This window comes from Vollenhovia emeryi, unplaced genomic scaffold (assembly GCF_000949405.1).
Source record: "Vollenhovia emeryi isolate VEMERY1.0 unplaced genomic scaffold, V.emery_V1.0 DF939165.1, whole genome shotgun sequence".
NCBI classification, from domain to species: Eukaryota; Metazoa; Arthropoda; class Insecta; order Hymenoptera; family Formicidae; genus Vollenhovia; species Vollenhovia emeryi.
Genome location: NW_011967201.1, coordinates 849,514 through 869,823, shown reverse-complemented (window position 1 = coordinate 869,823; position 20,310 = coordinate 849,514). Strand labels below are relative to the sequence as shown.

At 45.9% G+C, this 20,310-nt stretch overlaps 2 protein-coding genes across 4 annotated transcripts in view; one reads left to right on the top strand and one right to left on the bottom strand.

The window, feature by feature from the left end:
• Positions 1–24: 24 nt before the first annotated feature.
• LOC105564444 (coiled-coil domain-containing protein 34-like) lies at positions 25–3,127 on the top strand. Its single transcript, XM_012016802.1, has 5 exons — positions 25–250; positions 565–871; positions 1,351–1,778; positions 1,870–2,010; positions 2,767–3,127. The coding sequence occupies exons 1-5, from the start codon at positions 25–27 to the stop codon at positions 2,847–2,849; spliced, it is 1,185 nt and encodes a 394-aa protein (XP_011872192.1). The 3' UTR covers positions 2,850–3,127.
• A 6,702-nt stretch (positions 3,128–9,829) lies between these two features.
• Positions 9,830–20,310, bottom strand: part of LOC105564408 (E3 ubiquitin-protein ligase RNF38-like) — an 83,328-nt gene continuing 72,847 nt past the window's right edge. For all 3 annotated transcript variants that reach the window (XM_012016746.1, XM_012016745.1, XM_012016747.1), the window contains 8 exons: positions 19,127–19,328; positions 18,503–18,590; positions 18,260–18,345; positions 16,893–17,492; positions 16,578–16,766; positions 16,030–16,313; positions 15,637–15,940; positions 9,830–15,555 (listed from right to left, as the gene is read on the bottom strand). In XM_012016746.1, coding sequence (XP_011872136.1) covers positions 15,481–15,555; positions 15,637–15,940; positions 16,030–16,313; positions 16,578–16,766; positions 16,893–17,492; positions 18,260–18,345; positions 18,503–18,590; positions 19,127–19,328 — 1,828 coding nt within the window. In that variant the 3' untranslated portion in view covers positions 9,830–15,480. The remainder of the gene's footprint in view (positions 15,556–15,636; positions 15,941–16,029; positions 16,314–16,577; positions 16,767–16,892; positions 17,493–18,259; positions 18,346–18,502; positions 18,591–19,126; positions 19,329–20,310) is intronic.

Sequence of the window (20,310 nt, the reverse complement as noted above, 5' to 3'; positions counted from 1 at the left end):
AGTTATCATCAAAAGCGTGCAACAATGATCAATGATAGTATTGACAGCTGGAGGATGGGATCCGAAATTAATGGATTCGCTCGAAAGGGGTTTGGTCTCGTCGATCATCGTGCCTATTTCGACGAAGACGCGACTTTGACGCGGGTGAAAAACTCGAATACCGGTCCCGAGATCCGTTATATCAACCCCGCCATTTATACGGAATCCATCGGCGAGGAAGGGCCTGAGAACGATCGCGAGCAAGATCCAGGTAACAAGCTGATGTTATTTATCATTATTTTAATGTCAAGATGAGGACAACTCTACCTCTCCTACAAGAAGAAAACAAACTTATGGGCCAATTTCACAAACGTCGGTTAACTGTTAACCAGAGTTCAGTCAACTCCCTATCTTTTTCTATCTTGTTCTCTGAGAAGAGATAGAGGATCAATTAACCTTCGGTTAGCAGTTAACCGACGTTTGTGAAACTGGCCCATAGAATACTCTCTGTGTCGATTTTGAGAGTTCGCAGTTCTTCCAGATTGAATTTGTAGTAGCAATATTTAACGATTTGCTTTTTCGCAGGGTGTCGTGAGGGAAACGCGAATAATCGTGACTCCAACATTTCGGTGAACGATCTGCCTGTCGTTGCGGGGGATACAACGTGCGCTGATCACGCGAACGAGCATCCGGGACAGAGCACTTACAGGTGTTACACGACGTCCATTCCGGACTCCTCCCTGGAACCCTCCACGGCTCGATCTGCGACCTCGTCCGCGAGCACCGCGCGGGTGGAGCGACGATGCAAGATTGTTTCCGTTGATCAGAATGAGGCAAACGTTGATCAGAATGAGGCAAACGTTGATCGGAATGAGACGATAAGACGGGACAAGTATATATTTCTCAATCTGATATTTGCGACTTTCGGCGATGTATAATACATGAATACTAGTGGGTCAATTCTGTGTCTTACACTATAGTGAAAATGCTGAAAGTGCAATAGCTTTGTCTCTTTCTAATCGTTCCCTTAGAAAGAGACAAAGTCGTTCGCTTTTAGCATTTTCACTATATTGTAAAAATACAGAATTGACCCCTAGGCTTAGCATCCGGAAGTTGGAGAGCAAGTTTTCTATTGTATTCCGACGTTTCGTAAACACTTCAGTTCGCTTCATCAAGGAGAAAGAACCTGGTACTGAGTACCTGAGATCAGGTTGTCCCTGCCTGATGCGAACTGAAAAGTTGACGAAACGTCGAAATAAAGTTGAAAATTTGCGCCGCAACTTCCAGAAACCAATCCTAATATTTGTTTCGCGTTTCTCACGACTTTCGTTATACGCCAAAGAATATTTGCGCGAGAGTACAATGTCGCAGGTGCGTCCTGGACGGTCGGCAGGTCGTGCGAATTTCCACGACGTCGATCACGACGAAATCAAGCAACGTCGACGATCGTCAGGCGTCGAACGGATGCGACCTCGACAGAAGGATCGCTTATTCGGAGTGGATGCGGAGGAAGCACGAGGCCGCGCAGCGGGCGAGGGAGAAAGAGGAGCGCGCTGCGAGGAAGCGGGAGGAGGAGGAGGAGAGGGCGGCGCGGGAGAAGGAGGAGAGGACGCGGCTGGAAAAGGAGAACTTCCTCAAGTGGGTCGAGAGGAAAAGGCAGCAGGAGCTCGACAGGAGAGCGATGCTCGAGAACGAGTTGGAATTGCAGAGGCGTCTGAAGAAGCTCGAGGATAATCTCGCCGGCGCGGATATCACGTATCTCCGTCGGTGGTATCACAGGAAGAAGGAGGAGCGGAAGAGTACGGCGGGGTTGTACTTCCGGCACGGCTTACCGAGCCTCGTGCACGCGTGGCGGAACAGATAAGAATTGTGGTTTGTCCTGTTTTGCAGCCCGATGTAAGGAGCAGGAGGCGAGGCAGAGGAAACTGGACGAGGAGCGCGAGAGGCGGCTGGAGCAGAGCAGGAGGGCGTACGAGAAGTGGCGAGAGAATTCTAAGAACAAGCCCAAACCCGCCACGCAAGGACTACTTCGTGTGTAAAATGCAATACAATCCAGATAGCAATCTAAAAAGAATTCCTTTCGAATTTTCGATTTGTAAAAATGAATTCTCTTCCCATCCCATTTCTGTCCTTAAAAAAACATTTTTAAGAGCTGAACAAGGATTCGCCTTTACATCACCAATTCTGAGCTCTTTTGCAACGAATAAACGAGTAAACAGAATTCTTTTTATACTCTATCAAAATTCGCCCAAATCCGGAAAGGAATTCTTTTCGAGTTTATTTTGAAGAAATTACGCTAATTCGTAAATAATTTTTCAAAATGAATCCCGTTGGAATTCATAAGCATCATCTATGCTATTTTTGGAAATAACGAAGCGATCGATGCAAGCACAGAGATAACATGTGTGCCGGATGATTCTTCATTAGGTATCCAATTATATAGTGACGCATAATTAAAAATGGCCCTCTGCAGGATGTTTCGTACTGTTCTACCGCTAAAGATAACATTTATATAATTACTGTTGTAATTATGATATAACGAGCGGCACAATTTAAACGGATTAATTTCCGTTACAAAAAGGGAAATGGATAATTTCTGTGAATTGAAGCTGCATATAAAAGAAGTTTTATGCTACATTTTCGACTTAGTTCTGCATGTAAAATCACCCCCTTCCCGCTTGTACCATCAATTCTGGGACACCTTCTACGTGTTTGCATTGCTGTGTAATTTTTTTCATACGGATAACGGATAAATATCTTAAAATGAAATATCGCGTTGTCTTCCAGCGCATCAGAAAGCGAAGCCAGGATACGTAAATCCAATTCCTTGGCAATCGATCGTGGAGATCGATCCCGATGAAGCGCAGTAGGATACGTTTCTCGAGAAGAGGGGGAATATAAATCGGTTGAAGATGAGCGGCAGAAAAACGATCGCGGCGCATCAATGACTGTAATCGAGAAAATCCATTGGAACACCTGAAATACGATTTGAACACGAGAATTTATAATTTTATTAGCGTATAATAAATTAAAAAATCTTTCCGATCATTTCTTGCCGTTAAATTAAACACAAGTCTTACTTGGGGGCTTTAATTGTCAAAAAATTTAATTATAATACAAAGATATGCAAGGTAAGAAAAAATGATTTGTTCTTCCCGTACAACTTTCGCGAGGGAAAATTTTGGAATTTATATACATTTCTACTGGCGGATCCCCCACAATTCCACCTTCCCTCCTGGCGAGTGTAAGGGTTGCGCAAGGACAATACGATATCACATCTTGATTGATATATGTCAATTTGATTGAAGTGACTTTTAATGATATAGGTTTGTTCACACGTTTAATGACAACCTGTGCTACATAATACAAAGTATTTGATTATAACAAGACAAAGCAGACCTCGTGACTTTGTAATCGGTATCTCTTTCTCTCTCATTCACGCTTTCTCTCTCAAATAATTATCAAACTATTACACCTTCAGCCCCTCTAACGCGAGAAGAACACACCTATTATTTCGTAAACCGTTAATTGTATAGTACGAGAAATATCGCGTGAGAGCTTTTCTCATCGTCTATTTGCCATACGTAAGACACATTATCTTCCTTGGACAACGACCTTTTCTCTAAACAATGTCTCAGTCGCTTTCGTTCACACACTCGTCACCAGATTATATACAATATACACAATACTTGCATTCTTACAAAGCGCATCCTACCGTGTAATTTACAATCGAAATGACAAATTTCCGACAATCGAGCAATATCGAGTCGAGAGAGCAGGGGGGGGGAGGGGGAAGTGGGGCATATAATCGTTTTACGTATATGCGTACGAGTGCGTACGTAACAATCATATGTGTAGGTATGCGGTAAATATTGCTTTTTGTACATTGTATTCTGGTATACACATGTACACGTAACTTATAGCCTAACGCTCCTTATTCTTCACGCAATGCCTCGCTGACCGTTTTCGAAGAGGGAAAGGCAATAAAGCAGCGATTCGTGAAGATAATGCGCGAGTATATATATATTTTTTTGTAAGGGCGGCGATAGTACCTTCCTTTGTCCCATTGCTAAACACATTTAGTCCAAGTCGACCGATTCAACGTCGTCTGCGTTAAATTGATCTTACGTCACGTGTGACGAAAAATGAATATTACGCTCTTCTTTCGCGAACTGAAGTTCTATCGCGGCTTTATAATATTCCTCTCAATTATCTGTCGCATCTTTGGGAAAAAAAGAAATACGCGGCTAAGAGGAACCGATGGGAATTCAATCTACGAGAGTGAATTTGAAAAATTCCACATCTTCGAAATTACTTTAAAAAAATACACCAACACTTTCCTCTTGCGATTTCTTCGTAGAGTAAAATACAGCGACATAATTGGGTGTTCAGAAAGAGACACGACTGTAAAATTGTATTCTATTATCTAATAAACGTTAGAATACGATCTCGTAAAGTACCTTCCTTTTCACGAAAGTATGAATCTTGTCATTTAATTACATTTCAATTACTGTCGCGCATCAAGCAATGCAAAAGAAAGAAAATTAAAAGTTCTCAATCCTGATTTCGAATTGTAGACGTTACACAAAATGAATCCCACTCGGATTTTTCCGTTGCAGTTTACAAAGAATCGGAGATTCTCTGGTATCCGTGTTTGCTGCACCATATATTGTGGCAGAACGTTGCGAAAATTCCGTAAAGATAAAGCCCGAAACGGGCATAAACTTTGCAGAAACGAAAACAATTCCAATCAACGAGACACTAGAAAAATATCCGCAATATACTCGCCTCTGCATACGTGAGTTGTGTCTTTCCCTAATCTATATTATATATATATATATATATATGTATTAAATGTATTTGTGTAAATCTTTAAATCTTCGGCCTTATAGAGTGCATCTGCGTATAAAAATCTTATTCTAGGCTATTATATACGTATGTAAAATATGTATGTGTATGTGTGTGCGTGTTTGTGTGTGGATTTATACATGCCTCGAAATAAACCAATCTCTCGCGTTTGATTTTCAACTCTTTACGGAATTTTTTCACGACTGGGCTACAGGAACGAGTCGGGAGAAGAAGGTAAAAGATTTGCGATAAATACTGCGTATGCGTGCACATAGGTACGGCAGGATCGCAGAAAATGCGATCGTTTTGTTTCTAATGACGTTGATCTTCGATAAACCACGTGATTCTCGATGTACCGTGCACTTTATATTGTTTCTGATATTAATTAACGAGAAAAGTTGACTAATCATAAAAGTATTCAGTAGAAAAAGTCCTTTATTATGAGATAGCGAGGTTTCGGCAACATTAATAGGCATCATCTGTCGGTTCCACCATGAATTTATTGCTCTTGGAGTAAAATCCCTTACGGAAAAGAACACTCAAGTTTCGAGTGTTAATATTTAAATCTGGGTGTTTACGCTCAAATTTGAGAATATAAATTCGGACAATCGAGTGTTAACACTGAAAACCTGTGTGTTTTTTCCATAAGGGATCTGTTTAATAAAAACTTTATTGTTAGATTGTGTAATAGTTGCACAAAGAGATTTGTTATTGAATTTGGATGTTGAAAACCTGCTATCTCATAATCGGGGACTTTTCTCTAATAGTAAAAAAGGAACAAACGATTTCATTAAAAGAATCGCCTCCCTTTTGCATAATTTTGATGAGTGAGTTACGTTAAGAGTCCGCCAACGAAATCTGTGTGAAAAATAAATAATTTAATATATAATTGGATCATAAAGTTAATTACGCCTCCCTTCTGTCAAGGGCGCTTTTAGACTTTATAATCCGTGAATTGAATTATAGTTCTTGGAAGAAGGGTGGCGCGGCAAAAAATTGGAACGTATCTCCGAAAGTCCTATTTCTGATCGCGAGACGTTTAGAAATTCGCAAGTTTAAAAGATAGATTCCAATCGTCCCTTCAGGGTTCATAGGGTTCTCTCGCAGGGGCGTCTCGTGATTGCGTCGCCGCCCATGCGATAAAATCCTGAGGGGGCATTTTAATCCCCTAGAGATTGATTTCCCCCTCCCTTTTCTCTATCTCCCCTTCTGTTTTTCTCTTTTCGTTACTGTTCGTTACACCAATATTATGACGCGAAACCAAATACTGCACGGAAGGGACAGATTCGAGACACAGACCGACGCGCAGAGCGGACAAATAATCGGACGCAATGTGAAATGTTGGGGAAGAACGTAAGCGTCTCGCTTTCACAACCGGAAAAAAGGTTGATACAAGATAGCGTGTTTCAAGAAGGAATGCGAGAAAGAGAGCCTTTCGGGCTACTCGTACATCAGAGGTCGTAGATATCTCGAAAATGCATACGTACGTGCGGTGAAAGCAGCACGGGAATTGACACAATCTTAAATAAATCCGACAGGCTACTAAAGTTACACCCTACCTGGAGGAGAAAGGAAAGGAGAGAGCGAAAACGCGCGAAGCTATTCAAAACACGTTCGATTTTAGCTGGGTGCAATCGCGACGCAAAGGACACAGCAGGGAGGAAAGGGATGGCCGCGGGGAAAAAGGAGGAAAGAAAAGCGACACGCTTTTTTTTGCGGACACGAGAAGGGAAGAGGAGGAAGCCGGAGGGAAAGGGTGAGAGCGAGACGCGCCGACGTAGGGGAGAAAGCCCGTAGGGGGCGAAACTCTCGATACTCCAGAGCCCGTGGCTTCACCCTCCGTAAATTCTACGTGCCGGGAGGGAGCTGTTCGTTAAAGCCGAGCTATCGACGCGGGGGAGCGTCTCTTTAAAGGGCATGAGGGTGTCCGTGAATCGCCACCCCCGTACGCCGAGAGATATGGGCATATCCGTCTTAAACTCTCGAGTGCGTGGACCGAGCCTCTTTCTCTTTCTCTCACGAGCTCCTCCCTTCCCACCCCGTCTCCTCCACCCTCGCTCGTCACCCTCTCGCGCAGCACATTCGCGAGCGAAACAACCCCCCCCCCGGCTTTCCGCCCACTCCCCCGTGCTTTCGCCGTTCCCCTTCTTTCGCTTTCATTCCTCTTGCTTTCGCGCGCCAATTCTGCCTTCCTCCCGCCCTCCCGCCGCGCACACCCTTCTTTCTGCTTTAGAAACGTCGGGGGCTTGAGAAACCGAGCGAACGTGCGCGATGTTATAAGTTCACCGATATAAATAGTTGGTATTTTTCACGGCGGTAAGAGCGACACCGAAATAGTTGAAGACCCAGGAAATATTGCGGATAATAACACGATTCGCACGTGCGTGTCGGGGGCACTAATTAGCTCGACGTGAAATTAAACTTGAGAAGCGCGCGAGACTCCCTAGACGAGAGTTACGCAATGTACGCGCTTCCGCGAGCACGTTTTGAAAAATTCGACGCGAGATCGACGGCAACGCGAAGGCCCGTGTCCGCGCGACGCCTGCAACTTGCTCTAGTTTCGAGGGATGCGTATAGCAAATCAACTTGCAGCTCTTTCGTAAAAGATGCAAGGTGATTGACTGCACATCTCTCCAAGCTAGAACCTGGACACACTTCTTGGATCGTGGGCGCCTTGAGAAGATGGAACGAGCTGGTAGCGGGGTATAACGGGGAGATAAGCTGAAAACAAAAATAACAATATGAAAGAGGGTCAACTCAATGTTAGTTTAATATGAAAAAATGTGTAATCCGTTCAATAAGAATAATAATGATACACAATCATAAAGACGATAATAATAATAATAATAATAATAATAAAACGTAATGCTAGTAATATGTAATGTTTGGCATCGTTATGTGTTTGCGTCTGTACAATAGTCCATTTTCCGCGGCGTTCTCGTGGCCTTTCTCGCGGTTCGTGAACCGCCCCCACGTAACACGCCGAAATTAATGTACTGTAGATTCAGCGAGTAGAGCCCGTTCGTCCGGATGCTGGCGGATGCGGTATAATAATAATTAACACGATGAAGCCGGCGATTGCAAAATTAATCAATTAACAATAACGCAAGTAGCGGTGGTAGCGATCGTGACGATCGACATTGCGGGGGAGGGGGGGGGGGTAAAATGCCAGGCGAAAATATGAAACTGCGATAACAGTGAACCGCGGTAAACAAATTAAATTCCGCGGCGGATGATAACCGGCTGCGCCGTCGCTCTTAATATTAGCGCACGAGATTAACGTAGTTTAACCGTACGGGAGAGACAATTCGCTCTCGTTCGCCGGAAGCGACGGCGCGCTTTCTCTCGCGCGACTCCGCGCCGTCGCCTCTCGGCCTCCCCGCCGACGCGACATTATGAATTAATAACAAGGCTCGCGCGCAACGATCTATCACGCAGTTTTGACGAGCAGCCTCCTCCTCGAATTTCCGTAAACGTCAACGCCGCGGCGTAAAACGCAAACGACCCTTCGGGGATCGCATTCACGCTAGAAACAATCTTCGCTGGCGAAAAGAAGAGAGGAGAGGTGAAGGGAAAGATAGACGAGAGGAAGATATCGCTTACGTATTTACAAAATCCTAAACAATTTTTTTTTTACGCTAAAAAACTGCGAACGGTCCCCTGGCGACGCGGGCTGTTCCGCGCTTGTACAGAATGTATCGAGGACACATCTGAGAATATCCCTGTATCCTATAAGCTTTACGATATCCTCCGAATATTCTCAGAATCCGCACGTGCCGGGTCAGGGTCCAGGATAGATTAACACGTACACCGATTTCCGTGGATGTGTAACAAACGCGGCGGGACGTGTCCCACCCCCCAGAACCATCGCATGTTCTTTCACGTGAGGATGCTCAGAACTTGGACTTTCAATCCCAGTCTCCAACCCGTCGAGATCATCATTGACAAGCTCTTAATTTACAACATTTTGATTATTAAGCCCCACATTAAGATTTTATTAAATTAATCTCGCAACTGTGTCGCGTGTATATGTATGTGTGTGTGTGTGTGCGTCTATGTTTAAGCATTAATCGAAAACACGACACGTCGTATACTCGTGCCTTAACATGTCGCGTAATCTCCCGCGGCTTCGAGCCTAAATAATCCTACGCATCTCCGCCGAAGAGTCCGCGACTTTTCAGAATGTACACGGAAACCAAAATGACGTTTCATCAACAAGATCAGTGTAATCGAAATAAAATCGTTGAAACATCAATATTAATGAAGGAAAACCGTCAGATGGTTGTCTTAATAATCTGGATATTTAGTTCAATGCTTAAAATCCATAGCAAATACAATTGAGCGAATTATTTATGCTCGTGGCAGCCCGTGACGTTAACATTGAAGCAGCTTCACTTTTGTTTAATTCAACAGCATTTCTTTCCGTGTACAGTAATTTGGAAACGTCCTCCATTCCGACTGCGAGAGAAAAGAAAAACAGGATAAATCCGTAAATACATTTAACAACTAAAGCGCGGAGCAGCTACGTATAGTACATATGGTAACCCAGTCGTGTCTCCTCCACCTCCGCCAAACGGGCAGCGAATTTGATTGAATCGGATGCTCCCGCATCTCCTGCGAAACCCGGTGCGACGTTCTTTCATTTTCGGGAATATGAAAAATAAGCCTCTATCGTGTCAGGTCACTTGATATGATTATCGTTGAAAGGGCGGCGAATTGCGAGTCTTCGCACTCTCTTTCTCTCTCTCTTCCCTCCTCTTCCTCTCCACCTGCCCTTCTCTCTCGTGCACCGACCTGACAAGGTTGACATTAGCTACGTGGCGGAATTACAGTATTATACCACGGTGATTATACCGGTGGTTATGGATTTACTCGAGCACGGCGTCAGCCGAGGGTCTCTCTCGCCCTGATTCCCTCTTTTTCGCCACCTTTACTGCCGAAGATCCCCGTGGGGCAAGTACAATAGAATTTCACACGGTTGAAACGCGAAGATTATAAAGAATTATTCGTAAAACGCAGGCACGGAGCGTGTTTATTTCAGGATAAAAGCCGTTTATCTGAGAAAAAGATGCGTTGGGTGTCCAAGAAAAAAAAAAGGGAGACCGCGTACCTACTTATTTCTGGTGCGAGCCTTTCCTGGAATAAATATCGAGTAATCTCTAACGCGTGTATCCGTATTTACTCATACATACAGGCTCGGCGGATTTAAAAACACTCGCGGAGATTTGCCAGTCCGCCAACGAAGTAATCACTGTCTAACGATCGATTTCTCAAACGGGGACGGAGAGTTACTTTGTTTCGCGCTTTAGCTCGTTAATAATAGAAATACATTCCGAGAGCGAAGCTCCACTGTCTGCACAGGGTGAAGTTCTCTCCCGGAAAATGCAGGGCGTAATTCCGAACAATTTCGTCAGGTTCGTCTCGTAAGAAGTTCTGGGAATTGCGTCCCAGCGAGAAATGATTCATCGATTGACGTCGAAGCGATGGCGATCGTTTCGACGAATCATTTCTCACCGAGGTCCCTCGAGCTGCGAACTGATGTCCTCATAAAGTGCGTTTGAGGGTACGAATTAATGATCAATTACGTCATCTTAATCTAGGATTGCCGAGGAACGGGTTAGACAGACCAGGACTGCAATTAAAGAAAACCCAGCGATATCCGTCACGTCAGTCCGCAGTAAAGACCAACAGTTGCATAACATCAATATTATAATTTTTTACTCAGCAACATAAATGTAACATGTGCACAACGGTCACGTAGTTGAATAGGAAATTATATTGATGATTTATGCTGACGTTTACCGAGCGTATCGCTATTCTCGATTCAGAAAATTCACGCGTCGTTTCTTCTCACGCGACAACCTCGGCCGTTTTCGCGATCGCAGTCCCGCGACTCGAACAAATAAATTCACAGATTAGTGGAACGAAACACGCGAGGCTCGTGAAGGTATACAAGTGTGAAAAATATTTGCGAAGAAGCTCGGGAACGATCGCGAAAGAGACGGCTAACGACAGAGCAATTTTACTCGATTTGTTCGATGGCTCCGGATCTACTTTACGTTCGCTCAAACGCGGGACCCACGACGGTCACCGAGTCTTTGCACCCAAAGTAGCACATGCTGGTCTTTCCAACGCGTTTCCTAAACATTTGCGAAACATTAGTTACGTTTAGGAAATATACATAAAACGTGATACGAAGCATCGCGTGTTATCTGGGACGTCACGCGCGACCGGCAAGTTGTCTTCTGCCCGTCGAACGTTCGTTCCCGTTAAAGCAGTCCTGTTGGTTTTGCATAGGCTCGAGCTAGTTGAAAACGAGCCGTCTTTGGCTTTTCCTTTCGCCTCTCGCCCGTCACCGAGGAGAAAGAGAGAAAGAGGGAGAGAAAGCGCGGTACGCGAGACAGCGTGTCTTTCTCAGCGCAATGGAAAAAGAAATGATATGTCTTCTTACGCATCTAGGAAGGATCAACAGCGGCTTTCTTAGCACACACGCTCGCTCGCTCGCTCGCTCGCTCGCTCGTCGCCTTGTCGCAAGACTTTTGATATTCCTGTAGGGTATAGAATTCTGGCGCTTTCCCGCGGCACACGCGACAACAAGTTAGGACCCGTATGACACTAGAAACTAGACACTACTAGAAAGTATATGTAGTATAATATCGTTACGTATATGCGGTAGAGCGCGGACGAGTTACGTCGAGTTTTTCGAGAGGTGGGCTCGGATGATCAATATTTGCAGACGGGACGAAAAGTAAGAGTGAGCGGTGAGCCTCCGAGAAAACTAATCGGTTAAGAAAACAGTTTCACGAAAACTGTAAGCACACGACGAATTGTACGCAGTATATACAAGTATAATAATTTACAATTTTACACAAATAATTCCACATGATAGTAAATCACACATGGCATTTATATATAATATATATTATAAATATATTATATAATATATATTAAATATTATAATTGGTTTGCGACGGAATTTCGATCGTAAATAAATATTGATCCTCCGAGAATCTTTGTACAACGAAACTTAAAATTTCGTTATTGCCATGTCAGCCTGCGACAGAACCTCTCGTTACAGGCGCGCATACGCAGAAGAAAGGGAATTTGAAATTAAGACGGTGCTGAGAGGAGTCGCCGAGGTACCTCGCTGTGCCGTTTCACGACACAACGGCGGACCGCACACGTGTGCACGTTCGCTCGTTCTCGCCGATGCGACTACGACGCGCGTAGGGATGCTGCTTCGTAGGAGACCCCCGTGTTCACGTGTTCACCGCACATTTAAACGCCGAACGTGTAGCTAAACTCCACCCCGGTTTGCATTTTCTTCGCCCCACGCTCGTACCAAGTTCATCCGAACTGGATCCCAAATGAAACATGTTGGTATACGTTTCCCTTATACGTTTCCTAAACGTTTATAAAACATTGGATGCGTTTAAGAAATATATATTATATAAAACGTATATGAACCACCATGTACCATCTGGAATGAGCCGAGTTTAGCGCTGAACCAGACGCCGAGTGGGTCCCGAGAGGTCTTATTTTCGGGGAGTTATTAACGCGTTCGCGGAAACATCGAACGGAGTGTCGCCGTTAACGTCGACGCTGTTAAATTCTCCCTTTTCGCCTGTGCTCCGCACAGAAACGTGTGGCACGGCGGATCGCTCGAGGTCCCTTTAAACAAGCACGTGCGTTCTCGCGACGAGGTCGGTCGGTGTGAAAGGCACGCAATGAGAAGTCGGCGGGATAAAGGAGGAACGGAGGCGCCTCCCGCACGTTCCCTGCGCTTTTTCCTCTTTCCAATGTCCATTAATTTCAATCGTAGATTAATTTCAATCTCGGCTTGACTTGCCTTTCAGTTTTTCATCCAGTTCTAAGAATTAGAAAAAGATAAAAGACGCGTTAAACCGAGATTAAAGTTAATCTGCATTGGCGAAGGTGGATCCGAGTGCTTGAAATGTAAGGGAGCTTCGACTACGCGACACGCGTGTTTCGGCGGGATAGGGGCTCTCCGGAAAACAGCATTCCGGCCGACTGTCGAGCGAATTTTCTTTCCCGAATTGACAACAATTCACCCCGGGTGAACGTCGGTCCTCTCGAGCGCGGTTAAACGGGCCCACCTCACGCAAACGATGAGAAACAGGTAATTGCAATTGCGTGGATTCGTGAGGCTGGTCGCGCGTTATTACAGCACTCCTCTCGCTCAATACCGTAATTAACGCTATATTGCAGCTTAAATCACGAAACGCATCACGTCAACGCACTTAGTGGATCTGCACGCAGGTAAAAACACTTTCTCGCGCGACTTGCGTCGTTACATCTGAGAAAAATAAACGTACAGAGGCAAACGCATCTTAGCAAATCTTCCTCCGCACAAACGCACGCACGCACGCACGCACGCACGCAACATGCACGCAACTCGACACGCGCAGCATCCATCGAGTAAATTTCATCATTCGGGCAGATAGCCAATTGCATTTCGCTCATGGAGCTCGTCTTTTGCGATTGTTGACCTCGCAATGAGCCGCATTTTAATCTTCGCAAGTTTATACCTTGGAAATGACTATCGAGTCTTCACAGCGAGCGCGTATTCGAACTTCTCTCTCTTTGATTATCTCAGATTGGAACGGGAGTGCTTGCTCGTTAGAAAGGAGCGTATCGAGTGAAAAAAAAAAAAACGTAAACGCCAATAAATCGGCCGAAACGACATGCATGTTATATATATGTATATATGTACATATATACTTCTATAAGTATATACGTACTTCTATAAGTATATATGTACATATATACTTATCAATTTTATTAATTTTGAAACATAAGAAACTACTTTCAACAATTCATATTGTGCCAATAATATAACATACGCTATCTAACAATGTATATTGAACATCTTAAAAATAACAAGACTCATAAACAAATCTTCTCGATCCACCAACACTGGTGCACAAATACATGTAAATAAGGAAGCGTTTATATAATCAACTAAAAAGCGCACAACTTGTGTTCGTGGCGAAATCTACGCTGTAACCGCCGCCTTCCCGCGAATGTGTACCGCGTGGAACGTATTTTCAATTCCAATTGAAAAATTTAACATATCTCCATCAAGGAAAATTTTTCAATTGCGGGTCTATATTCGCATATTGTATTTATGGGCCTGTTATGGTTATTTCCAGAAGTTTATTCTACAGTTCGCCTTATTTGTCATTCTTCGAATTTGTCGAAATATCTAGACCTCGTTTCCTAGCCGGTCGCTCTCCCATTCACTTATCATAGGTATGTTTATTGTTTATGAGATGTGTATATAAAAAAATATGAATCGTCTCGTTTTCTTCTATTAGAGGTAGATACGCAGGAAACAGAAGCGATATATTCTTACGTTACTTTTTTTCCCCCATTTTCGTTTTCTTCCTTTTTGGGTGTGTCATTCCGACCGTCACGCGCCAGGTCGTCTCTCTCGCGGTTGAAAGCAATCCTCCTCTCCGAAATTCGCGCGCGCGCGTTTGAATGTAAATCACTTAAATCAGACTTGGCCAAGTGCACAGCATAATAATCGTAATCACACGTTAGAGCACGCTTTAGGTAAAAAATAATTAATTGCCGCACGAGAGAGAGTAAACGAATTTCGGATTAAACACGGACCTACAGATATTTTATAAAATAGTTACGTGGCATCTGGTGCAATAATCCAACAATTTCTACCTACCGGCACTTAAGGTGCCAACTAACTTTAATTTTACTTACATACATTTCTATAATATAATAAAATAATTAGCTGGTCTATATATGTATATATACATGTATACTACAAAGTAGTATATATGTATATATACATATACATATATACTACAAAGACACAAGAGCCTATAACAGTAGGAAGTTACAATTTTTTTCCCTTACCTGACGATAAACACTTTTTTTTTATTGCAAAAGAATTTGTGTTCTACATTTTGGTTAAGTCCAAACAAAACTAACACTGGTTTTGTACGCGCACACGTATATGTATAAGGGTGTTTATGCAAATATATACAATTACCAGATTGAAAGACAAACTATAAAAAAAAATGGAACGTTAATGGAAAGTTGCGATGTCTGCGTATACAGCTATTTTTATGTACATAAATTCGATAATGCAGAGTAGCAATACAAATAATTAATGAGCGTTAAAACATTAATTGAAGCGTTATAAACGAGAACCAAGTAAATATCCGACTCCGACTTGTTCTTTCTTTTTGATAGGAAATGCGCCGTAACCTAACGGAACGTTGAATCTCTTGACTACTTCGTCGTTTTGCTAAATTGCTTTTTATCGCGTCTCGCTATTCGGAAAGACGCTGCGCCGTTTCCCTGGGCTTGATATCCTCCGCATTACGCGCGACACTCCGATACAATGAGGTCGTACGTTCACAACTATTCTCGTCACTTTCAGCCAGTTTCAGCGTCGTTATACTCAACGGTCGCAAGTATGATTCTTAATCACCGACCGTGAACACCTTGCATCGACGGCCCGTATCCCAGCTAGGATGACGCGGACATTCAACGGCACGGATTCGCGTGAAACAGCAGCAACGCGACGACCGGCATTCCCGTAACGCGCAGTAGTAATGTTCTCGATGGCTGTGGCGTTTCGCGCTAGTGTACATCGCCGGCTTGGCGTCAGTCAGAGCTGCTGCTGCTATTTCCGAAATACTCGCCGGCGTCGCCGCGGCATATCGGACATGTTCGGTTGGACTGCAAAACAAAATTATTTGCAATTTGTAATTGCAAAACGTTATTCCCCCGAATTAAGTCAAGATCGAGAAATGGACTCACCTTAAGCCACTTGTCGATGCACTTAGAATGAAACTCGTGGGAGCACGGCAGAACACGTAGAGATTGGAGGGCCTCGAAATCGCACATGCACACGACGCAGTTGGTTTGATCGCCCTGGTGTGTTTCCGCGTTGAATTTGTAGGAGGGCAGCTGTTCGACTTCCGCGCGAGTCAAACCCCGCGGCTTGGCCTCGCCCAGCCTCTCGGCCAAGGACAGCAGTGCCTCGTAGTTCTCCGTGACCGACTCGGGCGAGGACAGTTCGGCCTGATTATAGGGCGACAGCGGTGGATTGCTGAACATCGCTCTACGAGTAAACATCGCCATGTGGATTAAGCTAGCATTTTCGCGTGCGCTAGGGACTTGCAACGATATATACGCGGAGGCTTTACGTACAAGAAGTGTAGTAAATAGCCTGGATAAGCCATTGGTAATTGAGTCGTGTTCCTCCATCTACCGAATCGCGGCCGTCGCAGAACGTTGGACGTTAGTCGTCGGTTTCTGTTCTGTACGATCTCCAATTGACTGTTTCGCGTCTCTGACAGGAATATGGGCGGCGGTGTCGGTACCTGCGCGAGAGCCGGTGGGGAATAAGAATGTGGTAACGGCAATGGCGCACCAGCCGCGGCGCCCACTCTGTGGTGATGATGAGACTCTATCAGTTCGAGCTCGACTTCTCTCTGGAAATGCAAACGTGTAATGAGAACATTAGCAGCCGAGCGAAAATATCGTGGCCTTTAGAAATTGAACAATGAGCTCTGCAGTCTACGAGTATTCACAGTCCGATCTTATATTTATAAGATTGTCTAAAGGGCAATCTCGAAATGTTGCACAGTCATTTCATTGAGTGGATCATTTAGGCCACCCAAGACCGGACTTGGAATAATCTTAAATGTAAGATCGGATTATGAAAACTGTCCTGGACCATGTTTTTCCAAGTTCACCTGCTGGGACAATTGATGATGCGCGGTGTAATCGGTGTGGACGGCCGGTGGACCCGCGGTGTGCAGCCCTGCGACACCACCGGCTGGTGGTGCGTATCCTCTGGGAGCGGCACCCACCAGAGAACTGACAATTCCGTGAGTCGGATGCGTTGCATGGGCAGCGGAATAATGACTGTGATGAGGCGTCACCTGAATAAACGGTGTACGTAGTAAAAATGGGATTTACCTAGTCACAAGAGGAGACATCAAAGGCCAATTTGTGTACTGGGTGAAAGACTCGATCATTCGCAACGGACAACCTTGTTGCCGGCCTACCTGGCACGAGTGTCCAAACGGATGCGTTCCGTGAGGCGAGTAGAGGCTGTGAAGCTGACACGGAATCCTGTAGCCAGTCGCCTGAGGATGCCACAGCGGCTCGCCGCCAACGGCGACTCCTAGGCCGGACACGCCGACTTGGCCGACGTCGACGACCACGGGCGCGTTCGCACCCTGCGCGGGATGGTGCCCCGTACCACTGGCCGCCGGATGCGGATGGGGATGCGCCTGGTGCGGGTTGTGGATGTTGTGGTGGGAATTGTGCAGACCGTGCGGGTGGGAGCCGTGGATGTTGTGATGCGAATTGTGAAGGCCGTGATGGGAATTGTGGATACTCTGGTGGGGATTGTGACCCATGAACGGATAGGAGAACCCCATTGAGTCCGCGTATCGCTGGTAACGTTGATTCCTGACCGTCGAAATGCCGCGGGTGGATATGTGATTGCGGGGCGAGCGCCGTTGTGGCGCGCCTCCGAATTCCCAAGGCGGCGGAGTGTGCAGGGGTGGCGTCGGCGCTGGCGGCGGCGTTTCCCGGACCTCTATCCCGGACACGGCGCCGTTGCGAGATATTCGGCGACGCTTCCTAGACGGCGACTCGCTCTGAAAAGACATCGCGCTCTGTATTCGTTTGTTCTCCCTTTACTTAGCTTCCGCTCTCGGGAGTTGAGCGCGCCGTTTCAACAAGAGCTCTCGGTTTGTCGGCAGAATGTCAAAAGACCTGTAGTGGCTTGTTTTAATTAGCGAAATAATCGGAATGTCGCACTTGCACGTTAGACAGACGTCGCGTACGTAAGCTCGTTGTAAAACGAAACTCGCGAGATTAGGACTCGACGATGTTTTCGCTAAGGACAGCCCGGTTCTCTCGTCAAAGGAAAGAAAAACACCGTGGATTGTTAGGAAGATCAGAAGCTTCTTATTTGCCTGTGGAAAATTCAACAAAAAGGGAGCACGTGGCCATTTTGACCGAAATTGAGCTAACAATGGACCCTTGCTCCACATGTACGTCTGCTTAAAAAATTCTTTTTCTTAAAGAAAACTTACTCTGAGAGACCTCCCTCTTCAAGCAGCATGAATATCTACTGAAAACTTCGTATTGCTTATATACCACAGTTTCTTTGTTTATCTCAAATATGTATTTGATTTTGCCACATGCGCCCTTTCTGTTCTAACCGATTCGATTGTTGAATACACGGTGTAAAATTCGTTTAAATCGATTCAGAGAGTTGAGCTCGTCAATTCTGCCGTCACGAGCTCGCTCGCCTCTCTCGCGCAAATAATTCCACGGAAAGTACGAATGATTCTATTGACACTTGAGACGTCATCTCAGCTGTCGTCGCAGACGCGCAAAACAAAGCGGCGACACTCACTTTTCTGCCATCGTCCTGACTAGGCTGCCTGTAGTAAGGCGGCGATGGTTGGATCTGCACAGGGCTCAGAGGTAGCTGGTTCGTGGCTGAAAGCAGAGGTTTCACGTAACTTTCCTGCGGCGTGGAATCGCGAAGGGCTATCTCTAAGGATTGTTCTTGCGTTAAATCGGAGGAAGAAGCGAGGAAAAATCGCACGCGGGCAACAAACTTCCGTTGCGGATCAACGGAACCTTGTTCGGGTACCTTGAGAGTTCCTGCGGTACTCCATGTCTACTCCGCTGGCGCCGAGGCCGGGACTTATGTTCAGTATAGGGCCGCGCATCGTATTTTCCTGAAATCACAGCGATCGTTGCAATTAGACGGTTTCCTCGGGGAAAAAGGGGGGAAGGGAGCGAGGCGGGAAAAAGAGAGAATTCACGTGTCCTTAGTCACAATAACAGAATGTGTACACCTACGTATGTATGTTTATGTCAATTTTCGCTCTCCAGATGGATGGAGTTAGACACGACCGGTTTCTCTCGTACTCAAAAATACACACAATTGGTTATAATAGACAAAATGAAAGGAGTTATTCGTAGCCTCGGACTGGTGCAGTACAGCCGCTGGATAAATAATTAAAATAGAGGACTAAATTCTCGGAAGTAGGGGCAAAGGTTCGCCCCATCGCAAATTGCGAGAAACGTAAGTAGTTGTCGTCAAGCGAGAGTGATTAGGCCGGGGAACTCGGATTCTCCATTTTTCTTTCCTCGATCACACAGTTTTGTACTACCTATGGGTGGACAGTTTGTTCAGTTTAGCTGACGATACTTGTTGTTAGTGGACCTGATAAGGGAGAAAAATGTTGAACTGAAAGAGAGAGGTGTTCACCTGTCCACAGATATTGATGTGCAACGGCGGGGAGTTGGCCGGCGGGCCTACCGGTTCCTGGGGGAAGTGCGGCGACGGGCCCCTCGTCTGTGGGCTGTGCTGCGGCGGCGGTTTATATCCCACGCTGCTTCCACCCACGTTCCCGTGATAGGAGACCTCCTTGCCGGTCGGTCCGGAGGACGTGCCGACCCCGGGGCAATCCCTGCGCAGGAGGAGGAAAATATTAGCGCGGGGCATTGCGAGATGTATTCGCGGGGCGGGGAGACGGGGGGTGGGGTGGGGTGGAGAGGAGCCGCGTACACGGTGGCCGCGTACGGGAAACGCGAACATACGGAAAATACGTGTGTGGCAAATCCTCTCCGGCGAGATACGCCGTTTCTCCTCCGAGCGATAACTCTGTTATAAGCGCCGATACCCGGCCCCGCGCGCTCTCGTAACTAGATGAGTCACGTACGCGCAGGGGCAACGGGGGATCTCGGCCAACGCGGGATCTCGCAACGATCCCGCGGAGGAGTTCTCCGCGTGGAGAGAGAGAAAAAAAAAGAGCTGCCCCCACCCGCCCCCTCCTCCACTCTGTAACACTCCGAGCGCCCGTGTCACTCGTGTCTGGGTGACGCGTAAATTTCCGCAAGAGTTCCCTGTCGCCCACTTGCGAGCGACGGTCTCGCTTCGCCCGATTAGGAATACTTTTGCTAGGTATCTGGGACATTAAAGGGATAATGTGCGCTCTACCGAGACATTAATTCAGCGAACGAAACGTTAGAATACAAATATTATACGCGTGCAAATAATGTATTAGATCTGGCTAAGTTCAATGCCGAAATCCCGCCTGGCACTCAAAGTGCTAACGAATCGATAACGGCAATCGTATATACGCGCGGCGGGGGGGAGGGGGGGGGTAGAGAGAAGGGAGCTTTCCTTAAAATTTCACGCGCTCGCTCCCGGTCGGCGCGGCGTGCGGGAACGCGAAAGCACCGCGATTTAATTCGACGTTCGAACGAAGGGAGCGACGGGAATTCGACGTTATGCAAATTTGAAAGAGTCGACCCGCTAATCTCTCTTCGCCGTGACTCTCGCTCGCGCATTTCCGTGAGAGAGAGGGGGGGGGGGGTAGAGAGAGAGAGAGAGAGAGAGAGAGAGAGAGAGAGAGAGAGAGAGAGAGAGAGAGAGAGAGAGAGAGAGAG